General features: G+C 50.4%; 1 protein-coding gene across 3 annotated transcripts in view; it reads left to right on the top strand.

Moving 5' to 3' along the window:
• The window catches only part of SETD2 (SET domain containing 2, histone lysine methyltransferase), a 1,168,808-nt gene that overhangs the window by 438,552 nt on the left and 704,333 nt on the right, over window positions 1–25,923 (top strand). For all 3 annotated transcript variants that reach the window (XM_078662450.1, XM_078662451.1, XM_078662449.1), the window contains exon 8: window positions 6,219–6,316. In XM_078662450.1, the coding sequence (XP_078518576.1) occupies window positions 6,219–6,316 (98 nt within the window). The remainder of the gene's footprint in view (window positions 1–6,218; window positions 6,317–25,923) is intronic.

The following is a 25,923-nucleotide window of genomic DNA, read 5'->3' as shown; positions in this document are numbered from 1 at the left end:
GTTTTGATAATGCTATACCAAAGTTAGCATTTAATCGCGAGGATTATAATGCACTTAAGAGTATATGGTATAGCGTTATCATGGAACAGCTATCAGGACTTGGTTTCGCAAGCTGCAAATGGGCTCAGCTCATGCCAGAGCACCATCTCACATAATTCCAAGCACTCTGCCTTCAGGATTGATAAGGCCTGCCATAGGAGTGACTGATAGGAATATATGTGTCCATTTTAGGGTTAGATATAGGGATACTATATCTAAAGCAAAGGGTGTTTACACCACCTTGCCCCAGCTGTCGTGCAGCCAGTTGTGTCTGTTTGGGTGGCCAGCCAGGGGTGGCATAATACATGCTTCAGCCCCTGGTAGGCCCTGGGTACACCTATGCCCTGGATACCTAAGGTATGCTGTACAGGGACTGAAAAGGTGGCCCAGTACCAATTGGTAAAATGCTCCTAAGGTACATGGTTGCAATTTAGAGAGAGAACAGCTAAGCTGTGGGTCTGATTAGCAGGCCCACAGCCAGGGAAAGTCGTAAACCAGTGAAGCAAAAAGCAAAAATCTGGGGTGGCCATGGGATGCAGACCCACTCTTCTACAGAGACCTTGCACCGCCTACGAGTGAAGATAACATTCGTAATCTATCATACGCCTGCACCTGCGTTTCAGTGAACCTGCCAGGTGTTGAACCACCAGGCATATGCTCTGATGTTCCAGCCATGTCCAGAGGCGGGGGGCCTCCTGACATAGGGTCCACGACCCCTTCCCGCCGTATTTATTGCAGTACCACATGGTGGTGGTGTTGTCCGTGAACACATGCACTACTCTTCCCCGGATAGATGGAAGGAATGCTTTGAGTGCAAGATGAATTGCTCAGAAGGTTGATGTGGAGCCTGGACTCCACCGGAGACCAGAGCCCCCTGATCACCGCCTCCCCCATGTGGCCGCCCCATCCCTGAAGTGATGCATCTGTCACCACTGTGAACTCTGGTTGAGGAAGGGAGAGGGATCTGTCGTCGACACAACCCTTGTTCGTTAGCCACCACTGCAATTGGTCTGCAGTGCCCTCTGAGATCTGGACGCAATCGGACAGGTTCTCCTGATGTTGTGCCCACTGGAACTTCAGGTCCCACTGCAGAGCCTGCATATGCCATCTGGCATGATCCACCAGCAGGATGCAGGAAACCATCAGGCCCAGTAGCCGGAGGGTCATCCTGACCGAATCCCGGGATAGAGGCTGAAAGATCGGAATCATAGCCCGAATATTCCGGACTCGCTGTTCGGGAGGATAGATCTGAAACCGCGCTGTGTCCAGAACTGCTCCGATAAAGAGGAGCTTCGGAGAGGGAGTCAGTGTGACTTCAGCACTTTGATGGAGAACCCCAGCGAATGCAGGAATTCTGCCGTAGTCTGGAGGTGGGAGATGACAGCCTGGGGCGAGCCTGCCTTTAACTGCAAGTCACCGAGATAGGGGAAGACTGGAACCCCTGATCTGTGCGAATGAGCTGGACCCACTGCCATCACCTTCGTGAACACCTGAGGGCCGCTGGTAAGGCCAAAGGGGAGCTAAGTAAACTGAAAGTGCTCGTGGCCTACCGTGAACCGCAAGTAGCGCCGGTGGGCCGGCAGGACGGGGATGTGAAACCATCCAGTCTCCAGGGTCGAGGGCAGACAAGACCTGAGCTAAAGTCAACATTTTGTACTTCTCATTCTGAAGGAAGCGGTTGACGTTCTTGAGATGCAAGATAGGGCGCAGGCATTTGTCCTTCTTAGGCACCAGGAAGTAGTGGGAGTAGCAACCACAACCTACTTCTGGGGCAGGAACTTGCTTGATGGCTCCCTTGGCCAAGAGACCTGTAATTTCATGCTGGAGGAGGGCCAGATGATCCTCCAACTTGCGATGATGCTGAGGTGGCACGCTTGGGCCTCCTCGGGGCCCTGGGGCAGCACCTGCGCCACTGTAGCCCACACAGGGTGGGTATAACGGCCCAACAGACATGCAGTGTTTATCGACCGCAGTCTCAAGCTGGAGGAAAAAAACATCTTCTTCCCGAGATGGTCCAGCTTTTTGGATTCCCTATCAGGTGGTTGTAAGAAAGTGGCTCTGTATATACTGCACCAAAGTAAGGTTCAGTGTGCAAAGAGTCTACAGTCCTCAGAGGTATGGCAGATGCTAAAGTTGGATATAACCTTACTCTCTAAAGTGGTAGCTTGGTCGAGCAGTTAGGCAGCATCAGGGGACAGTGTAAAGCATTTGTTGTACACACTCAGTCAGCAAATGGCCTCACCCACTCAAGAACTGAACTCTAGACCAATTGTTTTGTATATACAAATATATAGTTGTTTATTTTAGAACCATAAGTAGGTATCATAAATACTTTCTCAGAATGAGGTGTTGCAATTGAATACTTTCAAATAGCAATAGACTTTTAAATGCAATAGCTACAGTTGTTGCAATATGCAACACAAGTTAAACAAAAAATAGCATTGAGCTCAATAGGAAGTTTTAAGTAAATGCAATAAATTCACTTTACAAAGGTTTTTCTTACTCAGGACTGGATCCTGGATTCAGCCCTGGTGCATTTCCTGTAAACTGTTGAAAGAAATCGTTTTTGTTACACAGGCTCTTTTTAAGGAATATTTGTAAGTTTTGAAAATCGACAGAAGAAATTCTGGCAAAAACCAGGCTATGTATTCCTATGGAGGAAAATTGGGTTAACAGTAAATCACGGTTTGAATTACTTTTCAGGTTCAGTGCTGGGCTCAGAAATACAGCACTGGGATCTCTCCTGATAGCAGGAGAGTAATTTTGTTTTCGTTGATTGGCTGATTTTTAGTGAATATTTAAAAGTTGCAAAAAATTCTGAGTGAAACCCATCCAATGTTACCCTATGGAGAAAATCAAGTTATCGGTCTTTGTGTAAGTACTCTGCTGGCAGAGTTAAGGTTCTGGGGGTAGACTCGGGGGTCTCCCAGGGTCAGGTAGGTACAGTTGTTACACCCTCAGCGGCACATGGACAGCCGGGTGCAGAGCGAGTAGGCCCAATGTTATACTATGGAGGATAGGGGGTCGTTGGTTGGTGGCTGCTAGCAGGCAAACCACGCTGCAGTGAGAGCTGAGCTCCTGGTCACTTACACAGAGCAAGTGGGTAAGTAGAGTAGGATAGATGCTGCACTCCCAGTGGCACTCGGGCGGCTGGGTGCAAGGTGCTTTTTGAGCCGTCGGGTGCCCAATGTATTTCATTGGGAAAGCTGAAAGTTGAATAAAGGCTGCAGGCTCGGGGACGGAGATTCTTTAGGTGTGATCACCACTTTGAGAGGTAAGTTGTGATGTTGTAGGATAGGTAGTAACCCTGGAGTTGGACATAGGGGGCCGTGGGGTGCCGGGTGCAGGGGTGTCTTTTGGTGTCGGGTAATCTTACCCTCTGCTGGTCGCAGTTGGAAGGGTCCCTTGTTGTGAGGTTGCAGGCGTCGTCAGAAGCGTCGAGGAGGGTCCTTGGGTGCTGGATTCTAGGTCACAGTCGCCGGGGGACGTCCTAGTGGTCTTTGTCCACTCAGGCACGGGCCGGGTGCAGAATGTGCTGGATTTGCGGTTCCTGGCTGGCACCAGGGGTTGTTGCTGTTTGAGCAGAACCAATGCTCGTGAAAGTCCCAGTATTTAGATGAGCATGGCAGTCAGGTCCTCCGGGGATTTAGAGGTTGCTGACCACAGGAGAAGCCGGGGTTTAGCAGGAGCATGTTTGAGGATCGACAGGCCGGTAGGGCTGGGGCCTAGTCAGTTAGTGTCGTCCTGCTGTTAGCAGCTGCACGGCGGGTCGTCTTCTTCTTGATCTTCTTTCTACTTTTCTTATCGGGATCTGAGGAAGGAAGGTTCAGGGTGCCCCTAAATACTAATTTTAGGGGTGTTACAGGTAGGGCAAGGGCAGTGACCAATAGGTCCCTGTCCTGGGGTGGGTACACCCCCTAGCCTGCTCCTCACCTATGGGAGAGGGGCAGGAGCCTAGCTGTGATTGGGCAGGGCTCCCCATCTTCAAGATGGCCGGAGCCTGGGGTCGTGCTTCACCTAGCCTCTCCCACCTGAGGGGTGGGGTTGGCACAGGCTGGCACATCACCTTCCTGGCGTAGGGTTTCCCGCCAATCTTCCCGCCAGAGTGGGAGTTAGAACCGGTGGGGGCCAGTTGCTGAGTACAGCGAATGGTCTGGAGAAGCTCAGAGTCGGCATGCCTTTGAAGCTTCCCCCTGCCCATCCTGGGGGAGGAGACCTAGCACCTCGCCCAGGATGTGCATTGTTGCAGGCCCAGGAGAGCGTGCGGGGGCTCTTCACCCAGGGATCCAGAAACATGTCTGCTGTGTGGCAGCCTCTTCAGCCACTCAGCCCAGACGTGGATTGTAGGTTAGGTTTCAGTGGGCATCTCTAACATGCCCTCTGGTGCATTTAACATTAAATCCCCCACTGGCATCAGTGCGGGTTTAATGTCCTGAAAAGTTTAGTACCAAACTTGTCAGTCTTTAGTGTAACCATTATGGTGCTGTGGAGTTCGTAATGACAACCTCCCAGCACCATATACTTTTAATGGCATCACTGCACTTACAGTGCCCAGGAATGGCCCTGGGTACTGTAGGGGCACAGGGCTCATGCACCTGTGCCCACACCTCTGGCATAGGGCGCCCAGCTAGAGGGGCGACTGAAGTATACCAGGGCAGTGGGTTCTGTGGGCATGGCACACAGGGAGGTGTGCTATGTCAACTCTTTGTTTAGTTCTACATTTAGACACTCAGCCTGCAAAGGCAGTCTGTGTGTGTCAGGGTACAGGGCCCCTGAGGGTGGCACAATAATTGCTGCAGCAGGGGTCTTCTCTGGTCACCATGCCCTGGATACCTAGGGTACAATTTACTAGGGACTGACAGGTGGCCAGAGATGCCAATTGGGTTTTAGTGTCAGCACAGTTTTAGGGAAGGAATTTAGGCCCTGGGTACCTGGTTGGCAGGAGCCCAGGGCACACTCAGTCAAAGCACATTAGCAGTTCAGAAAAAAGTGGGGGCATACCAATGCAAGCAAGATGGCACTTTCTCACACAAGGTCCCAAAGGCGAGACCGATTGTATATCAAATGCTTGTTTAATTTGCACCCACAGTAGATGTAAAACAGCAAATGGGTAGGCGCACCAACCAAACCCCCCTAGTTGCTTCGAGTGTTAGTTTGTTCATATTTCAGCAGGCAAGCAAAAAGTGCAAGTCATTAAGTTCAACATAATTATGGACACTAATGTGCCCCTGACATGCATCTGATGGGTTAAATAACTGCTGTACAATGTAATAGCCTGGTAAGCTCATCCTGATGATAACTATCTGTGCATGATACAGCAGCAGCTGTGTAATGCCCATAGACACATTCAGATGTCTGTTGACTGCTGCTTCGTACTGGGGCAAATACTAGAGCAAGCAGGCCCCCGTTTTAGCGCAACCACCTTCAGAAATTAGGTTTTTTAACATATAGTATGGTATTCACTGGGTTCAAGCAGGCATAGTCTTTGCAGAGTAGATTTCTTTCTGAGCTGCAAGAGTGTGGGGCAGATGTAGATAATGTGGGTGATGGTTTCCGCGCTTAGGCCGCAAAGGCGACACATTTTTCATTGAACTGACGATGCATGCCAGTCCAGTCGTCGGCCCCCAATGTTCCAGTCCCCCTGTCTGAGTGCAAAAAATCTGGTTTTGAGCCACAGCGGATAGGTGCAACTGTTGTAATTCTACTGGATCCAGGGTGTATAAGAGTTATTCACTGCCCAGGCATGTGAATGCTTGCTTGTCGTTGCCAAGTCATCCCACCTAGATAGCCTTTTCATTGTGGTCACTGCAAGCTTTTTAGATTCAGAATGTGGAAGTTGTTGTTCTGAAGCTTCTGCGAGTGCGAGGTCTTTTAGCTTGACTTTAAGATGACGCAATGGAGGATCTTGTGCTATCTAGATCTTTCCACAGTAGGCCGTTCATATAGTCTGGTCTGGCTAATCTGAGCATGTGGAAGAAAGTTGGAAAGGCGCTGCTTTTGGCCCAGGATTTCTTGATTAGATTATACTCAAGCATTACTTGTGCAGGTAATGCTTGTATTGGCAGACGTAATGCAGCTTTGCACATAGAGCAATAATTGCAATACCTTTGTCAGCTGCAAGTTGTTATTTATAGAATGTTATTCGTGTCCTCATGCTTCTTTTGTTTGTTCCTTTCTAGTGGACTGTGAATGGACAGCTGAGGGTTGGCTTTTTCACCACCAGAGCAGTTCCAGCAGGCGCAGAGTTGACTTTTGATTACCAATTTCAGAGATACGGGTAAGGACTTAAGAACTGATTATTTTTTAGCTGGTTTCCAGTGTTCTTAGTTTGTAGCTTAATAGTCATAGGACATAAAGTAGACCACTGGCACTATTCAACATCTCATGTACATTTTATGTCCTGTGCTCTCTTGGTTGTGCGTCTTAAATATAAATGAATATGTAGTGAGATTTAAAGTCAGTGCAGCTTTGAAATGCGATATGTATGCATTCACCATCTCTGGATAGTGTCAAACTACTTCTAGAGTGAAACTAAGCAGAAGGTAAAGGCTCAATATATATGCATAGTGCTTGAAGTCCTTTTCCTTCATGGGAGGTTTGCAGATTCATGATCGCTGAAAAGCTACACCTGTGTGAGGGATCCTTGTACACTTTTTTATTATTGTTATTATAAAAGCTTTAGCAAGTACATTTTTAAAATGTCTCTTTAAAAGTACCACCCTCTGAAAAATGTAAATACTTAAACAAAAAATAAATAATGACGTATGTAGCTTTAAAAAGATGTTCCATTTCATCTGAGGTGGTCTGGACACAGTGCAGGTTTGGGTTTATCCTTCCGAGGAGCGAGTCCAGGATATTCAGGTTCTGTAGTAGGGGATTTCTGTGTATAGTCCTAATCATGTGATCAGTCCCGCCCATGTGCGTGGACCCCGGAGCAATCGAAATAGTCTCTTAAGTTGTCCTCTTCTGCAGTACTGCATAGACACTTAAGAGAAAATCAAAGACAAATAATGCAGCCTGAAGTTAACGAGGCTACACTGGCCAGTACTTCTTTCTGAAGTGAAAAGGATAGCCAGAAATATCAAAATGTAACATTTTGGTAAGTTTACCGTGAGAAAGTGGCTCTATATATACTGGACCAGAATAAGGTACAGTGTGTATAGAGTCCACAAACCCCAGAGGTATAACAGAGGTTAAAGCCAGGTGTGACCTTACACTCTAAAGTGGTAGCTTGGTCGAGCAGTACGGCAGTACCAGGGGACAGTGTAAAGCATTTGTTGTACACACTCAGTCAGCAAAAGGTTTCCCACACTCAAGGACTGAACTCCAGGCCAATTGTTTTTATATCAAAAGATATAGTCGTTTTATTTCTAGAACCAACAGGCATCAAAAATATACTGTTCTCAATATGAGAGGTCTCAGATGAGTACTTTGCAGAAAGGCAGTCAACTTTGTAAAGACAATGGGTACAGGTGTTGCAGTAGGCAACACAATTCTACACACAATTTAGCATTGCACCCAATGGATTCCCTTATATAAACACAGGTGATTACTTGGTAGATTACTTTGGTAATTCCAGGACTGGCTCCTAGGTTCAGTCCTGGGGTCTAAGCTGGAAACAGTTTAGCAAAAACGTTTTAGTTATTGTGATGATTTTTCAGGAATAAAAAGCGATTTTAAAAGTTCACACTTGGAAACTTTTCAACAGAAATCTGGCAATGTTATCCAATGGGAGAAAATTCAGGTTGCAAGTAAAGTACGATCTTGTTACTTTTGTAATCCAGTACTGGTCTCCTGGGGCCAGCACTGGGGTCTCAACTCAAAACAGGTAAGTAATTATGTTTCAGTATTTCGTATGATTTTTAAAGAAAATTTCTAGTTTTCAAAAGTAGACACTTAGAAAAAATGTCATAGAAAAGCAGACAGTGGATTCCAATGGAGAAAATACAAGTTACTAGTAAACCCGCTAGGGATTACTTTTGCGTTTCAGCACTGGGCTACAAGGTACAGTACTGGCTCCTCTCCTGATAATAGGTGAGCATTTCGGAATTCCGATGATTTTATATGAATATTTCAAGTTTTCAAAAGTAGACACTTTGACTGGTCAAACCAGTCAATGTTATTCAATGGCAGGGAAGTGAGTTACCGGTTTCCTGGTGAGTACTCGACTGGTAAAGTTGTGGTTCTGGGCATAGACTCAGGGGTCCCCCAGAGTCAGGTAGGTACAGTTGATTCACCCTCAGCGGCACAGGGGCGGCCGGGTGCAGAGGTAGTTAGGCCCAATGTTATCCAATAGGGGACGGGGCTGCTGGCTAGCAGGCCACGCGGCTGTGGGAGCTGGACTCCTGGTCACTTGCTCCGGGTAAAGGGGGAAGCAGGATAGGACAAAGGTGGCACAGCCAACGGTACTCGGGCGGCTGGGTGCAGGGTGCTTTGGAGCCGTCGGGCGCTCAATGTTATCCAATGGAAAAGGTCAAATGGGAACAAAGGCTGCAGGCTCGGGCGGAGACTCTCCAGGGGCGACCAGCACGTCGAGAGGTAATTTGGGATCTTGGAGCACAGGTAGGTACTCCAAAGGGAGGCACAGGGGGCTGTAGGGCGCCGGGTGCAGGGGTGTCTTTGGGTGTTGGAAAAGCTTACCCTCAGCTGGTCGCGGTTGGGAGGGGCCCTGGTTCTGAGTCTGCAGGCGTCGTCTGGTTCGTCGAGGAGGGTCTTTTGGCACTGGACTCCGGGGTCCCAGTCGCCGGGGGGACGTCCTTGTGGTCTTGTATCACTCTGGCACGGGCAGGGCTCAGCGGGTGCAGAGTGGGCTGGTCCGGTGCTTCCTAACTGGCACCAGGGGGGTTGTTGCAGCAGAGCCTCTGCTGATGGGAGTCCCAGTCTTTAAGAGGGTCAAGGCAGGCAGGTCCTCTGGGTGTCCCAAGGTTGCTGTACGCAGGAGTCGCTGGGATTTAGGCATGAGCAGGTTCCAGGATCGACAGGCCGGTAGGGCTGGGGCCAAGTCAATTGTCGTCCTGTTAGCAGCTGCGTGGCGGGTCTTCTTCTTGATCTTCTTTCTTCTTTTGGTATCGGGATCTGAGGAAGGAAGGTTCAGGGAGCCACTAAATACTGAATTTAGGGTTGTTACAGGTAGGGCAAGGGCAGGGACCAATAGGTCCCTGTCCTGGTGTGGGTACACCCCCTAGCCTGCTCCTCTCCTGTGGGAGGGGGGCAGAAGCCTAGCTGGGATTGGGCAGGGCTCCCCATCTTCAAGATGTCCGGGGACTACAGCATTGGATAAGCATTAGGTAGTTATTTGCATCCTCAGTTGCATACATAAATAAATACATAAATAATCCCAAGATAAAAGATTAAATACGTTTACCATCAAGTCTTTTGGTCAACTACACGCTTGACTTACATGAAAGTTCAGGAAAATGGCACTATACTTATTACCCTTCTGTTCGGTATAACATTACACAATAACAGGATTTGGTATTATCTCAGTGAATAGTTCCGGTACTGCTCTGGGAAAGCAGTTTAGGCAAATTCACCCGGGAAGAGAGAACCAGCGGGATTCACAGTTGTAACAAGGGCCGGTGAGTACAGACTTTATGGGCCAATTCTTTCACTACATTCGGCCAGAAAGATGTGTGATCCACAAAGGTTTATTCAAAAGGTTAGGCCCATGCAGAGTCGCCACTGATATGGGGGAACTTAGTTAGTGACATTCACCCCCAGTTGGAAGGTTCTCTCACCTTCTTTCTTCCCAGAACAGGTGATTTATTTCTAAGCCTCTGACGGGCAGGACTAATTCACTCGTTAAGGGTTGGGGAAAGAGCACCCTCGTTTTCCTGTTTATTGCGGCCGCTACAACATCTCCTCACCTCAGCCCCAGCGTGTGCAATTTTCCCCGCTCCTCACCTGAGGATTGTTGTCCATGGAGGGAAGCTGACGCCCACACAAGAAAAGAAGGGGGGGGGGGTGGTTCGGGGCTCTCGGCCATGGGCAGGGCTCCCCATCTTCAAGATGTCCGGAGCCCGCGGTCGTGCTTCACCTCGTCTCCCCCATCTGAGGGGTGGGGTTGGCACAGGCTGGCACACCCCCCTTCCAGACGTCGTTTTTCCTGCCAGTCTTCCCGCCAGAGTGTGGGTCAGAACTGGTGGGGTCCTGTTGCTGGGTACAGCAAATGGTCTGGAGAAGCTCACAGAGGCGGCATGACTTTGAAGCTTCCCCCTGCCCATCCTGGGGGAGGAGACCTAGCACCTCGCCCATGATGTGCATTGTTGCAGGCCCAGGAGAGCGAGGGGCTCTCCACACAGGGGTCCAGCAACATGTCTGCTTTGTGGCAGCCTCTGCAGCCACTCAGCCCAGACGTGGATGGTAGGTTAGTTTTCCAGAGGGCATCTCTAAGATGCCCTCGGGTGCATTTTTTTTGTAAAATATATATATATATTTTTTTGTAAAATATAACCTCGGGTGCATTTTACAGTAAATCCCACACTAGCATCAGTGCGGGTTTAATGCGCTGAGAAGTTTGGTACAAAACTTGTCAGCCTTCAGTGTAGCCGTTATGGTGCTGTGGAGTTCGTAATGACAACCTCCCAGCAACATATACTCTTAATGGCATCACTGCACTTACAGTGCCCAGGAATGGCCCTGGGTACTGTAGGGGCACAGAGCTCCTGCACCTGTGCCCACACCTCTGGCATAGGGCACCCAGCTAGAGGGGTGACTGAAGTATGCCAGGGCAGTGGGTTCTGTGGGCATGGCACACAAGGTTGTGTGCCATGTCGACTCCTGGTTTAGCTCTGTACCTAGACACTCAGCCTGCAAAGGCAGTGTCTGGGTGTCAGGGTACAGGGCCCCTGAGGGTGGCATAATAAGTGCTGCAGTCCTCAGGGGTCTTCTCTGGTCACCATGCCCTGGGTACCTAGTGTACTATTTACTAGGGGCTGACAGGTGGCCAGAGATGCCAATTGGGTTTCAGTTTCAACACAGCTTTTAGGGAAGGAACACAGACCCTGGGTACCTGGTTGGTAAGGACCATGGGCACTCTCAGTCAAAGCACATCAGCAGTTCAGAAAAAAGTGGGGGCATACCAGTGCAAGAAAGATGGTACTTTCTCACATTCACACCTAGAGAAACTCCCCTTCACAAAAATCCTTTGGCATGATAGAGCGGAAGGGCTGGACAGACAAGCCCCATAGGCTGCCATTATGTGCCCTGTAAATGGGTACCATGCCTTTAACGAACCCTCCAGAGACCCTCTGTATCCCATGATGCACAGCCAAAGGCAAGTTACTTTCAGTTATTTTTTCCGGTTCCTGCTAGCAGGACCCTGGAGCATTGAGCTCTACCTTTATTGGTATTTCTTCAAATATTTGAGCTTTTTTGTAAGTTTAAGAGTTTCATTCGACGTCTGGGACCTTTCTCTTCCCGTTGCTGTCTTTTTTTAGAAGTTAGGCCACTGCTTTCCTTTCAAAATGCCAGCTTTATTTGACAAGTGTCACCAATGTGGCAGGAAGAAGGCCAAGTCAGATTCTCACATGGTGTGCATACTCTATCTTCCATCTTCTCATGTTCCTGACTCCTGTGTCATCTGCAAGTCCTTCTCCAGGCGGACCCTGCATGGCAGGGAGAAGATTCGTCTTCAAGGCCTGGAGCTGAGGAGACAACAAGTTGCAGGTGGGACCTCTGGGCATGGAGAGAGTTTTTCTTCTACCACAACCGATGCATCGGCCTCTGGTGGGCTCCCCAGTCAGATGAAGGCGCAGAAACTGCACCGGTCCCGGTGGACGGCTAGGACGTCGACGTCAAACCAGGTATGACGGCGATATGCTCCCCGTCGACCCCGGGCTCTGGGTCTAAACGACGTCAAAGAGGGGATTCGACGTCTAGAAAGTAGACATCTCGAAAGTAGACGTCGAGAAGGAAGTCGCCATCGAGACGTCGTCGGAGCTAGTTTTCAAGAAGCTCTTCACCCTCTGTGGTCAGCATATCCCCGTCTGACAGCTCTTGGTCACAGCGGCACTGGCGCTCGCTGTCACGGGACACTGCCTCCAGAGCTCCCTCTTCGAGGCCTGCCCGCAAACGGAGGAGAGTGATTCCTACATCGGATTCTGAGTACGCAAGGACCTATTCACCATCTAGGTCGCCAGTGCCAGACCAGCCCGTGGCTCCTCCTAGGACGCCTACGCCTCCTCGGATGCCTAGGACTCCTCCGCCTCCTCCAAGTTTGCCGACACTTCCGCATCTGCGGCCTCAGCCTTTGCTGCTGGTCCCGGACGTGTCCAGATCTCGGTCCCGACCGAGACATCGCTCTCGCAGCCGGCGCAGATCCTCTACCAGGTCTCACCATCGTCAACGCCACGAGAGGGCACGGTCCAGGTACACGAGGGACACTGATTCCTCGAGTGGTGGAACGTACTCTGCGACCTTGTCAGACTCTCCGCCTACGAGGGTGTCCCCTATCGATGACGTTGCCACGTTGCAGAAGGTGCTGTTAGGGGATGCAGTGAAGCTGGGTACATTTATCTTGGCAGTCCGGCGGCCCGCCACCAAAATGGTATATGCTTGGAGTTGGCAAACATTTGTAAAATATTGTACAGAAAAGTCTTTTGACCTCTCTTTCTGATATTCTTCTCTTCATTCCTACCCTTACCCAGCAGGGCTTTGCTCTAGGCACTCTCAAGGGTTATCTCTCTGCTCTCTCTACTTTCCTGCAGCTGCCTGACCATCCCACTTTATGTAAGTACCCTATTGTACATAGGTTTCTGAAAGGGCTGTTTCCCCCTTCGCCATTCATCATGCCTCAGTGGGATCTGAACCTGGTTTTCACTTACCTCATGTGTGCTCATTTTGAGCTGATACACATGTGACCCATCCGGCTGCTTACCATCATGATCGCTTCTCTAATGGCAATAACATCAGCCCGGAGGGTGAGTGATCTGCAGGCCTTATCGAAGCCTTCCAATCCTATAGTGTTCCAGGACAGATCGTGCTTTGTACCTTGGCGTCTTTCCTACATAAAGTGGTGACCTCATTCCATTTGGGACACACTGTCACCCTGACCACCTTTTATGCTCCTCCACATCCCGCTAAGGAGGAGAAATGACTCCACCATCTGGACAGAAAAGCATTGCTGTTCTGGCATGACTGCACAAAAGAATTCCAGGTCGCCAACCAACTCTTATGGGCTATGTAGGAGCTAAAAATGGCCATGCAGTTCTGAAATGGGACATTTCATGGTGGGACATTCTCTGTATTAAGGTCTGCTATGCCCTGACTAAAAAGAAGCCTTCTGATTGCTTACAAGCCCATTCCACCAGAGTCAACTATGCAACCACAGCTTTAGCCTGTGGGGTTTGACTCCTGGACACCTGCCAAGCAGCGACGTGGGTGACCCGGCATACTTTTTACAAACAATACTGCTTGGACAGTTAGCTCTGCAGGGACAGGCATTTTCCCTGTTCGGTCCTGCAGGACTTTTTAGTATAGTCCATTTATCCACAGCCCACAACCACGATGGTATGGCTGGAACATCATACATTATCTGGTAGAGACTGTTGGACCCGGGATCTCCGGTCCACCTAGGGTAGCTTGGCACTAAGGGGTAAGGCCTAACTCCAAGGGCAACTTGTCGTACTTGCGTCACACTCAACTCAGCACCCCAGTGTACCTCCACCAGAAATGACACCACACCTTGTTAGAAAAATAGAAATGTTTATCTTCTTGAGTTCAATAGATTTGGAATTGTCAATACATTTAATCAATTAAGTTTTCAGCAAGGCGAAATTCCAGCATAAACTTTAAATAAGAAAGACAATCCATTACACTTGGTTCAGAGCATTTTCAAGCAGTATTCAGTAACGATGCCAATGTGCTGTATGTAGGACACTATAACCAAGCGGGGGACTACAGCATTGGATAAGCATTAGGTAGTTATTTGCATCCTCAGTTGCATACATAAATAAATACATAAATAATCCCAAGATAAAAGATTAAATACGTTTACCATCAAGTCTTTTGGTCAACTACACGCTTGACTTACATGAAAGTTCAGGAAAATGGCACTATACTTATTACCCTTCTGTTCGGTATAACATTACACAATAACAGGATTTGGTATTATCTCAGTGAATAGTTCCGGTACTGCTCTGGGAAAGCAGTTTAGGCAAATTCACCCGGGAAGAGAGAACCAGCGGGATTCACAGTTGTAACAAGGGCCGGTGAGTACAGTCTTTATGGGCCAATTCTTTCACTACATTCGGCCAGAAAGATGTGTGATCCACAAAGGTTTATTCAAAAGGTTAGGCCCATGCAGAGTCGCCACTGAAATGGGGGAACTTAGTTAGTGACATTCACCCCCAGTTGGAAGGTTCTCTCACCTTCTTTCTTCCCAGAACAGGTGATTTATTTCTAAGCCTCTGACGGGCAGGACTAATTCACTCGTTAAGGGTTGGGGAAAGAGCACCCTCGTTTTCCTGTTTATTGCGGCCGCTACAACATCTCCTCACCTCAGCCCCAGCGTGTGCAATTTTCCCCGCTCCTCACCTGAGGATTGTTGTCCATGGAGGGAAGCTGACACCCACACAAGAAAAGAAGGGGGGGGGGGGTGTGGTTCGGGGCTCTCGGCCATGGTACCGTCTCACTTTGTGTCCCCGCTAGGCTTCCAGTGCCAGAGACAGCAAGACAGCGTTCCTCAGCGGTAGCCGGAGGCGGAAGCACTGACGAGGGGGAGTGACGCGCTGGGCTGGAGCCTCGGTCTCTAGGCAACTCCGCCCCGCGTCTCTCCCGATCCTACCTCAGCTTCCTGTCAGCGCGGCCCGGCTTCCCTTCCCAGTCTGGGCCGCCGCGTTGACTGGATCGCACCAGCAGCAATCTCCTCAGCAGCGGAGGCCGGTAACTGTCCCCTGAGGTCCCGCACACCAGGAAATCTCCAGGGGGCCACCGCGGTCAGTGGATTCAAGGCTTGTGTCACAGGGGGGAAATCCCGGGCTAGCTGCGGTGTTTGCTAAAGAGTTCCTGCAGCCCAGGGAGGACCCTGGATTCACAGAGGTTACGTGAAGGGAAGACCTGTCACACTATCGCTCCAGGCGACAGGGGCTCTAAGGGGATACTTCACCCAGGCTACATCCCCAGCAGAAGGCGACAGCACTTGCCACCTGTAAGGGGTTTCTGGCTTCCTCAATACACAACCTGGTCAATTTGGAAGTCCCTCTCCTGTGGAACCACTGGGGAAAAAGGGGGGGGGGGGGTCCAGATGTTAAATAAGGACAGGGTCAGATCAGCAGATGGGGGCAGCGTCAACTGTGAAGGGTAGCAGCCCCTAAAGGCGGTCAACCCCTTCAGTGCGACAACCTCCTCACTCAGCAGCCTGGACTCCAGCCAGCCCCTCAGTGTCCACTCTCTTCTCAAAATGGCCGCCCCGCTCTTTCTCTATATATAGCCTGGGCCCCAGTGACTAGAGTGGACCAGAAGGTTATAGAACCTCTCATGTCACCCTATGGCCCAAAGCTCTGAGGCAAAATCTGATAGGCCACCATTTTGTGTTAGAGCACCTACCCTCCATTTTAACAGGAGCACCTGTGCCTCACCATTAATTAGTAGTGATGGTGCGCCCAGAGTTTTTAAGCCAACAATATCAAAAATCACAGTGTACAAAAAAAAAATAGAGGCCAAAAGGGTGAGAAAAAAAAAGTTCGAGGCATGTGGGCTGCTAAATTCATATCTATAGCATAGATCGCCGCCTAGTGTTGGGTCCGGATGATTGCACATTGTTGTCCTGGAAGAGTCTTCGAAGTATCACGAGATAGGTGGCTCCTCCCCTGGACTACAGTGCGCATGGGCATCGACTCCATCCCCAGATTGTTTTTTTCCGCCATTGGGTTCGGATGTGATTTCGACATCTCCTGTTCGGAATCGTGATAAAACTTTTTCAAGGCCAAAAGGCCTTCTTTGCACCGTCGGTATTGTTCGCGTTCGGTCCCGTATATCTTCCAGCTCGTGGAGTCGGATATCCGGGGGGTCGTGACACTCTTCGGTGATCGGGGCCTAGTCGACGCGGCAAGACTTCGACGGCATGGAACGGAGTCCGTTCAAGAAATGTCCCGTGTGTGGTTCCAAGTACCCACACATTGACGTCCATCCTGTGTGCAACAAGTGCCTGTCGCCGGACCACGACGAGGCCAACTGTATGGCCTGTTCCAGATTTCGATCGAAGAAGACGATCAAGCTTCGGCGAGTGGCGCGCCTTGAGGCCCAGCGATCGGCTCCGGCACCGGTGGACATCTTTGACGACCCCGAAGCAGACGAGCAAGTGCGTCACCTGCAGATTTCCCCTACACCGGTGGAGGTCGAGTCCGACTACGGAGCGGACATCCACAGTCAAGACATTGAGGAACTCGTCGAGAAGGTAGGGGACGACGACGAAGCATATGGGGCCATGGAAGATAGCTCGGAGGAAGAGCTATGCCCCGTTCGTACTCTTACCAAGGCTCAGGTCACGGGATCGCCACGCGGCCTTACCCAAGACCTTATTCCTCACTCCACGGCCCCGCCTTCCGGCCCGGCTACAGAGACCTCCGCGGAGCCGCCATTAATGAAATCGAAACCGAAACTGAAACCCTCGGTATCGACGAAAACAAAGATGGCCGACACGCCATCGAAACCGAAGACGTCTGCTCCACCACCAACGCCGTCGTCTTCGGGGGCCTCCAAACCGATGAAAGCTGTCGACCAGGCAAAGGTGCCGAAGGTGGTCAAGGAGCCAAGCTCGAAGAAGGCCGTCGAGCCGGTGTCAACAAAGGCGGACAAGCCCACCTCCAAGAAGGCTGTCGAGCCTACATCGGGACAGTCTGTCGCGGCCGAAGACCGAGGGGCCCGTAGAAGCAAAGTCAGTCAAGGGCGCAGAGCCAAGGTCTGGGGTCGTGACTCCTAAAGGAAAACCTGTCGATCCGAAGCCGTCGGCATCGACGTCTGCGGCCGTGGACAGTGATCGAAGCGCACCAGTCAAGGGTGCTCCTGCGCCTCGACCGGACAAACACAAGTCATCCACGCTCGGGTCTTCCCCTAGGGGCGGACCAAGGACTTCAGTCGGGTCGACGAAACCGTCCGCTTCCTTTACGAAGCAGGTCTTGGACTCCCTCAAGCACCTTAAGGACAAGGCTTTGGCATCGGAACCGAAGACTCCTTGCGCACCAAAGCCGGCGGACCCGCCGAAGCCCACCTCGGCGCCGATCCACTACACGTTGCCGCCTAAGGTGGCGCCTAAGGCCTTTGCACCGCGGTTGGTGCCCAAGGACACTGTGTCGAAGTCAACTCACCCGGCCTGAACTTTTGGTCATCGACACCCTTTAGTTGAAGAACGGTCGGAGCATTTCATCGATGCCGACACCGGGAAACTCACGCTATACAAGAGGAAAATAACTTCACAGCCTTTAGAGTCGTTTACAATTCCTCTGAAACGAAAGAAGCCTGCACCAGAAACACCAGTTCTGGTTGAGCAGATTCTTCCTCAGCCTAGGAGGAGTGCAACACCTTCACCCACATACTCTGATGGGGATGAAGGGGAGCAGGATGAGGAGTACAATTTTCCTGCTCATACAGAGCCAGATGAGCAACAGGACTCATGGATGGACACAGGTGATCAAGGGGACCAGCAGACGGTCCAGGATCCTCAGGTTTATAACGTCAAGCCGTCTCCCACTGAAGATTATGCGGCATTTAATGCCTTAATTGAAAGGGCAGCTACAAACCATAAAGTGGAAATGCATGCTGACCCCGTGGAGGTGGACTTCCTTTTTGACACTTTCTCTACTGCTGAAAAAACTGTCAAAACTCTCCAAATGTTGAAAGGGGTCCTTAAGCATGCGGCAGACATTTTCAAGGAACCCACGAGATCAAGGGTTGTCAACCCTCGCATTGAGAAGAAATACAGACCGGCACCTGGCGACCCGACCTACATAAGGGGCCAGTTGCCTTTGGACGCTTTGGTGGTCTCTAATGCCCGCAAGAGGGCGAACTCCCAAACCACGGGTGAAGCTCCTCCCCCAGACAAAGAGTCAAAAGTGCTGGAGGCATCTGGGAAGAGGGTAGCAGCTCAGGCGGCCAACATATGGCGCATCTCAAACACGCAGGCTCTGTTGGCCAGATACGATAGGGCACACTATGACACCCTAGAGCAGCTGTTACAACACCTCCCAGACCAGTTTAAAGAGGGAGCTGAAATGCTTATCCAGGAGGGGAAGCTCATCTCCAACGCTGCTATAAAGTGTGCGCTGGATGTTGCGGACACAGCAGCGAGAGCGATCAACACTAGTGTGATGTTGAGGCGTCAGGCATGGCTCAGCATCTCCGGATTCAAGCCAGAGATACAGACTACTATCCTCAACCAGCCCGTTAATCCAGACAAGTTATTTGGTCCAGAGGTGGACACCACCCTGGAGAAGATCAAAAAAGATACCGAGGCTGCCAAGTCCATGGGAGCTCTCCAGTCACAACAATTTAGAGGGAACACTTTTCGTCGCTCAGGCAATCGAGGTGTTAACAGAGGGCACATGTCGCAGCAGACGCCATTCAATAAAAGTGGTGCGCAATCCTCCTACAGCAAGCAGGGCAGAGGTGGATACAGAGGAAACAGTGCCAAGGGTAGAGGCAGAGGCAACAACAGTTCCCGTTCCTCTGCCGCCAACAAACAGTGACTCCCTGTCACTGCCCCCCGACCATCCAACACCTGTCGGGGGGAGACTCCAACAGTTCCTGCCAGTCTGGAAGTCCATCACCACAGACAGGTGGGTCAGGCAACTTATCCAGTTCGGCTATTGTTTGGAGCTGACATCCACCCCACCAAACATACCCCCAAAACACCGTCCTATGTCAGCAGAGCACTTGCACTTATTGCAGCAGGAGGTTCTGGTGATGCTGCAAAAAGGCGCAATAGAGCTCGTGCCAGTGGAATGAAGAAGGCACAGGGGTTTATTCCCTGTACTTATTAATCCCAAAAAAGGACGGCTCACTCAGACCGATTCTAGACCTACGCCCCTCGAACCAGTACATTCTTTCAGAACACTTCCACATGTTGACACTGCAACAGGTTCTTCCCTTGTTACAACTGGGAGACTTCCTCGCAACCTTGGACCTCAAGGATGCTTACTTTCACATACCACTCCACCCATCCCACAGAAAGTACCTCCGGTTCACCATCCAAAACCGGCATTAACAGTTCAAGGTACTCCCCTTCGGAGTGACCACTGCTCCCAGAGTGTTCACAAAATGTCTGGCGACGGTGGCGGCCCACCTCCGGAGACAGAGTATACATGTCTACCCTTATCTGGACGACTGGCTCGTTCAGGCAAAGTCAGCCCAGCAGTGCGCCGCAGATATGTCCCACACCATTCACCTCCTTCACAGTCTAGGATTTTCACTGAACTACCCAAAGTCGCACCTTCAGCCGGCCCATGTGCGGCAGTATTTGGGCGCGACGATCAATACTCTGGCTGCCACAGCTCAGCCAAACCCAGCGAGGATCGACAACATCCAGTCGCTGATCCAAAAGTTCAGACCGCAAAACTCACTCTCAGCGAGAGTGTTCATGCAGTCGATAGGCATGATGGCCTCCTGCATCTTCATAGTCCCGCACGCAAGGCTCCATATGCGTCCGCTCCAAGAATGCTTGGCGCATCAGTGGACTCAGGCTCAAGGACAGTTGAACGACCTAGTGTTGGTGACGGGTCGGGCATACAGCTCTCTGCATTGGTGGAATCCACACAACCTTTGCAAGGGCCGACCGTTCCAAGAGCCTGTGCCACCGATTACACTAACGACGGACGCATCTCTCCAGGGATGGGGGGCTCATGTGCTCCACTACACAGTGCAGGGACTATGGACAACGCAACAAAGGAAGATGCACATCAACTACTTAGAGCTGATGGCAATCTTCATGGCTCTCAAGTCCTTCAAAGTACATCTGTGCAACAAAGTCGTGTTGATCCGGACGGACAACATGACAGCCATGTACTACATTCAAAAGCAGGGAGGTACGCACTCTCCACAGTTGTCTCATCTGGCTCAGAGCATGTGGAAGTGGGCCATTCAGAGGAAAATCTTCCTCATGGCGGAACACCTCCCGGGCACGGACAATCAGATGGCGGATCTGCTCAGTAGGTACAGCCACCAGATGCACGAGTGGGAGTTACATCCATCAGTACTCCGCCCGTACTTCCAGCAGTGGGGTCATCCAGAGATAGACCTGTTTGCCACGGAGAAAAACGCCAAAGCTTTGCCGGCAGGTTTTCTCACCCACTATCGCAGGGCAATGCGATATGGATGAACTGGTCAGACAGATTTGCGTACGCTTTTCCCCCAGCGCCTCTCATTCCGCTGGTGGCAAGAAAGCTAAAGCAACACTCGCTGACGCTCATCCTAGTTGCTCCAACGTGGGCGCGACAACCATGGTACACCACGTTCCTCGAACTCTCCGTGGTACCGCATCAAAGCCTGCACCTCACACCCCGGCTCTTAACGCAGAACCGTGGCGACATTCAGCATCCAGATCCGCAGCAGCTCAATCTGGCGATCTGGCTCCTGAGGTCTTAGAGTTTGGCTACCTTGATTTTCCCCCTGAATGCATGGACATCATCCGGGAGGCAAGGAAGCCCACTGTGAGAAGTTGGCCTGATATGCAGTGCTCACTATTCTAGTGATCACTATGTATCAGTCCAAACAACCCTTATTGATGATTGGTTGTAAGTCAACCTTATAGACCAGCTATCCTAGTAGCATGGATACGAGCAGTCTAAGGCTAAGACTCTAGAGGGCGTGTTAAGCCAGCTGTTTTACCATCACATTACCCCTTGAACACCAAGTGAAAGGACACCACACAAGTTGTTATCAAAAGTAAAGTATATTTATTTATAACCAGACTACCCTGGCTCTTTATGAGACAGGGAGCTAAGCACACAACAAAACTCTTAAAGAATTACTGAAAGTCGCACAATTTACACAAATGCCCGAGGGGCACGAAAAACCATATACACAAGAAGTGGAATGCGAAGTTACTAGCAGGTAAGTAATACTTTTCTAGACTGTAGAAACGCTAGGCCTACAATGCTGAACCCTTAGATTAGAAGCAGGAGGCCTAGGGACGCCGTGTGCAGAGTGGAAACTCTCACGCGTAATGCGGGAACAAGTCTATGGATACTAGCACTTTGCAAAGTTACTGTTCTCGGGCGAATACGACTAGGTGGGTCGAAAACAAGGGTGGATCCGAACACTTAGGGTGTTGGACTATGCTGGAGCACCGGAGTACTCAGTTTACCTAGCCCAGGGGCTGCGGCTGCATAGGGTTCAAGTTGCGTCGGAAACCCTCGTTGAATATCCAGGAGCCTGAAGAAAGAAGTTGCTGGCAGGCGGCCAGTGAAGGAGTTCGTGGTGATCCAAGCCTGGATCAGGGAAGAAGAAACCTGTAAGCAGAGGGGACCAAGTTCTGAATCACTAGCCAGTGATTTAGGTGGGCACCAGGATGGCACCGGACGAAGTCACCTCAGCCAGGTGAGTGGGCGCTGCTGGGCTCTGCAGTCTCTCGGACCAGGAGGCGTTGTCGGCGACCAGGATGGAGGTGCGAGCTGTCCCACGAAGGTACTTGCTGTCGACGTCGCTGGACCCAGGATTGGGCAACAAGTCTTGGCAAATGCAAGGCCCACGCGGTGGACCTAAAATGGCGTCTTGAGTGGACCAGGAGGGTCCAGGGTACTTCTCTGAAGGAGGGAAGCAAGGGCCAGTCTGGAGCAACCAGACCAGCGGTGTTTGTCGTTAGAGTTCGTCGTCAGAGGGTCACTAGCCAACGGGCAAGTGACCTGGACAACGCGGTGAGCAGCAAAAAGCAGAAGGGCCCCACGCAGATCTCGTGGATGCAGGGGAGCTGAACTTCGGTGCTGGAGCTGCTCAAGGTCGGGGCTTCTCTTACCCCAAAGCACTCAGTCGAGGGTCACTCGGTGGTCGTGCTGGACAAGCGTCGTGCAGTTCTGAAGATGGCCGGTCCCTCGAGGTCTCGTCGCACCCACGGATCACAGCTGGGCTGATGATGTAGGTTGAGGTCAGAGGTGCCAGGGAAGCCGGTTCTCGTTGTGCTGGAGCGGTCTTGATCCGGAGGAGAGACTGGCAACAAACCGCGATGCTTGGTTGGTGCCTGCTGCTGCAGGGTGACTACTCCTTAGTCACAAGGGAGAAATCTTGAGAAGAGTCTTGAGTTCTTCATGTAGAAGGTCGGTTCAGGATTCAAAGATTGATCTAATTTGGAAGGGGGCCAGTTCCTACCTTTATCCTGCAAAAAGGGGCTGGCACGCGACTAAGTCCTGCCCTATGGGTGGGACTAGGAGGGGGGTGGTTACACCCCTCTCCTTTGGTGGGCTTTCCCCAGATCAGGGGCTGGAGAGCCCCTGGAACTGGTTCAAGCCGGCCTATGCATAGTGAGCACCGGGGTGCCACTTGCAGTCACCTTCCTCTAAAGCCCTGCCTACCTAGGATACACAAAATCCTGTCTGGGACGGTGCTGGCACCGCCCCTGGCAGGAAACCCTTTGTCCTTGCCTCCTGTGCTGGGAGGACTCCCAGCAGCAGGAGGGCAGACTTGTGTCTCGGTGGCAGCATCCATCTTGTGGAGCTAAGGCTCTGTCTGACTTTAACCGGGGTTACAGGTTACATACATGTCGTGTCCCTCTAGAAGGGTGGAATGATAACCCCGTCGCCAGAATTGGTGAGGGGTTAGTATTCCAATTCGTATGACACCTTACTCGACATGTTTTGATAAAGCGATACCAGAGTTGGCATATAACCGCGAGGATTATAATGCACTTAAGAGTATATGGTATGCGATATCATGGAAACGGCTAAGGGATGGATCCCGAAAGCCGCAGACAGGCTCAGCTCATGCCAGAGCACCATCTCACATGATTCCAAGCACTCCGCCTTCAGGATTGTTAAGGCCTGCCATAGGAGTGACTGATAGGAATACATGTGTCCATTTTAGGGTTAGATATAGGAATACTATATCTAAAGCAAAGGGTGATTACACCACCTTGCCCCAGCTGTCGTGCAGCCAGTTGTGTCAGATTTGGATGGCCAGCCAGGGGTGGCATAATACATGCTGCAGCCCCTGGTAGGCCCTGGGCACACCTATGCCCTGGGTACCTAAGGTACACTGTACAGGGACTGATAAGGTGACTCAGTATCCAATTAGATATGTACCTAAGGTACATGGAATCCATTTTATAGAGAGAGCAGTAGGCCTGGGGTCCTGAATGGCAGGGCCCCAGGTCAACTAAGTCAGAAAACCAGCAAAACACCAGGCAAAAAGTTGGGGGCAACCATAGTCAGGGATCTACCTTCCTACACCCACTACCAGAGCTTGCTATGCAGCGAAATGGAAGCGGTTTGTCATCTACTGTACAGAGCACGCTATCAACCCGCTCGATGCATCCATTCCTAATATCATCTGCTATTTGTTGCATCTTTACAAATGCAATCTAGCATACGCTTCCATTCGGATACACTTATCCGCCATAGCGGCTTATCTCCAAAACAGGCAGCATCTCTCTGTCTTCAGGGTGTCTGCCATTAAAGCATTCCTGGAAGGGCTGAAGCGGGTCATCCCTCCCAGGACCCCGCCAGCTCCTGTGTGGAACCTCAATGTGGTGCTCACCAGATTGTTGGGTCCCCCATTTGAACCTCTGCATTCATGTGAGATTCAGTTCCTCACATGGAAAGTGGCTTTTCTCATTGCCATAACGTCTCTAAGACGTGTTAGTGAGCTACAGGCGCTCACAATTCAAGAGCCATTTATACAAATTCATTCAAACAGGGTGGTGCTGCGCACTAACCCCAAATTTCTCCCAAAGGTGGTGTCGCAGTTTCATGTCAATCAAACCATCGAACTGCCCGCATTCTTTCCAATCCCGGAAACGGTAGCAGAAAGGATGCTCCATACGCTTGATGTCAAAAGAGCGTTTATGTACTATATTGACAGAACACACCCTTTTAGAAAGACACAGCAACTCTTTGTTGCCTTCGCAGCCCAGCATAAAGGCAACCCCATTTCCAAAGCAGGAATAGCCAGGTGGATCGTTAAGTGTATTCAGATTTGCTATCAGAAGGCTAAGCGCACTTTAACGGTCCCCCCCCAAGGCACACTCCACACGCAAGTTGGGGGCCTCCATGGCATTCCTAGGTAACATTCCTTTGGAAGACATTTGTAGAGCAGCCACATGGTCTACACCACATACGTTTACCAATCATTACTGTGTAGATGTGCATTCCAAACAGCAGGCAGCTGTAGGACAAACTGTTCTTAAAACGCTTTTTCAGACTTCTGCAGCTGGCACGGGCGGCCGCCGTTAATGGAGGGACTGCTATGTATTCTATGCTATAGATATGAATTTAGCAGCCCACATGCCTCGAACTGAATATGCTACTTACCAGTATGCATCTGTTCTTGGCATGTAGGGCTGCTAACATTCATATCGCCCACCCTCCTCCCCGGCGCCCGTAGCGGCTGCAGACTTTTCTTGCATTTAATCTCTAGCATGGCCATCGCTTACACGGTTAAACTCCATCTCTGCCACAATGGCTAAAAACAATCTGGGGATGGAGTCGATGCCCATGCGCACTGTAGTCCAGGGGAGGAGCCACCTATCTTGTGATACTTCGAAGACTCTTCCAAGACAACAATGTGCAATCATCCGGACCCAACACTAGGCGGCGATCTATGCTATAGACATGAATGTTAGCAGCCCTACATGCCAAGAACAGATGCATACTGGTAAGTAGCATATTCATAAGGAGGGACCACCCAAAGGGCTGACAGGTCTAACAGAGACCATATCTCGCTGCAGATTCCTTACAGACCCACCTATGCCTCCCGGCTCTGCAGACACTTTTCTAGAGCTTTTGAGGACCTTAGTTTGCACACACACTAGTTAATTCAAATCATGTCTTTGCGCTCCTGGCGTGGAAAGTCGTGAAAAGTATCTAACGTTCATGCGCCTGGGTGGTGTCTATATAGGGACCGTGACGTCACGTCTGGTGCCAAAGCTGACGTTGTGCAGAACCAAAAAAAGCTGCCCGATGGTGCGCAAGAGTACTGCTCATGCAAAAGCTTCCAGATCTAGTCTGACGTCTGGAAAATTCAAAGGGAAGTTATCTGCAGCTAGATATTGTCTCTACCAGATAATGCGTTACCGAAGGTAAGTAACTTGTTTTACAGGTCCACAAGGGCTTAATAGTCATGAGAAGAAATCCACAGTTCTTACTGGAAGGGATTTCACACTTCCACATAAATCGGACAATACAAATTCCGAGCTTTTTCCCAACGCCAAAGAATCAAGTGAAGAGAGCGTTACACAAGCTGGACGCAAGACAAGCAATAAAGTGCTATATTGAGAAGACGAAGACAAGCAGGAAAGCAAAGGAACAATTTGTTTCCTTTGCAGACAACAATATGGGCAAACCAGTAACTAAGGGCACTATTGCCAAAGGATCTCACATTCCATTTTGTCACACAAGTGCAGGGATAAAACTAAATTCTGCAACAGCACACTTGGTAAGTTAAAAAGGAGCAGCCATTGCCTTTCTAACAAATATACCCTTACAGGACATCTGTATGTTACATGGTCATCAGTACACACATTCACAAAACTCTACTGCATAGACATTCAAATGAAAAAGGAAGCTCAAGTGGGGTTAAAAGTGTTAAAAACATCTGTTTACCAATCTAAACTCATCTTTGTCCCAACCCCCATAACATAACCTCAATTCAGAAAAAATTCACTCTGCAAAACGGAGTGGTTTCTGACCTTTAGGAGTAGTTTTGCAGCTTGAACAAGTTTTTGGATTCACAAGCGACACACAC

The sequence above is a fragment of the Lissotriton helveticus genome, chromosome 10, assembly GCF_964261635.1.
Source record: "Lissotriton helveticus chromosome 10, aLisHel1.1, whole genome shotgun sequence".
Classification (NCBI taxonomy): domain Eukaryota; kingdom Metazoa; phylum Chordata; class Amphibia; order Caudata; family Salamandridae; genus Lissotriton; species Lissotriton helveticus.
This window is presented reverse-complemented; position numbering and strand designations above follow the sequence as displayed.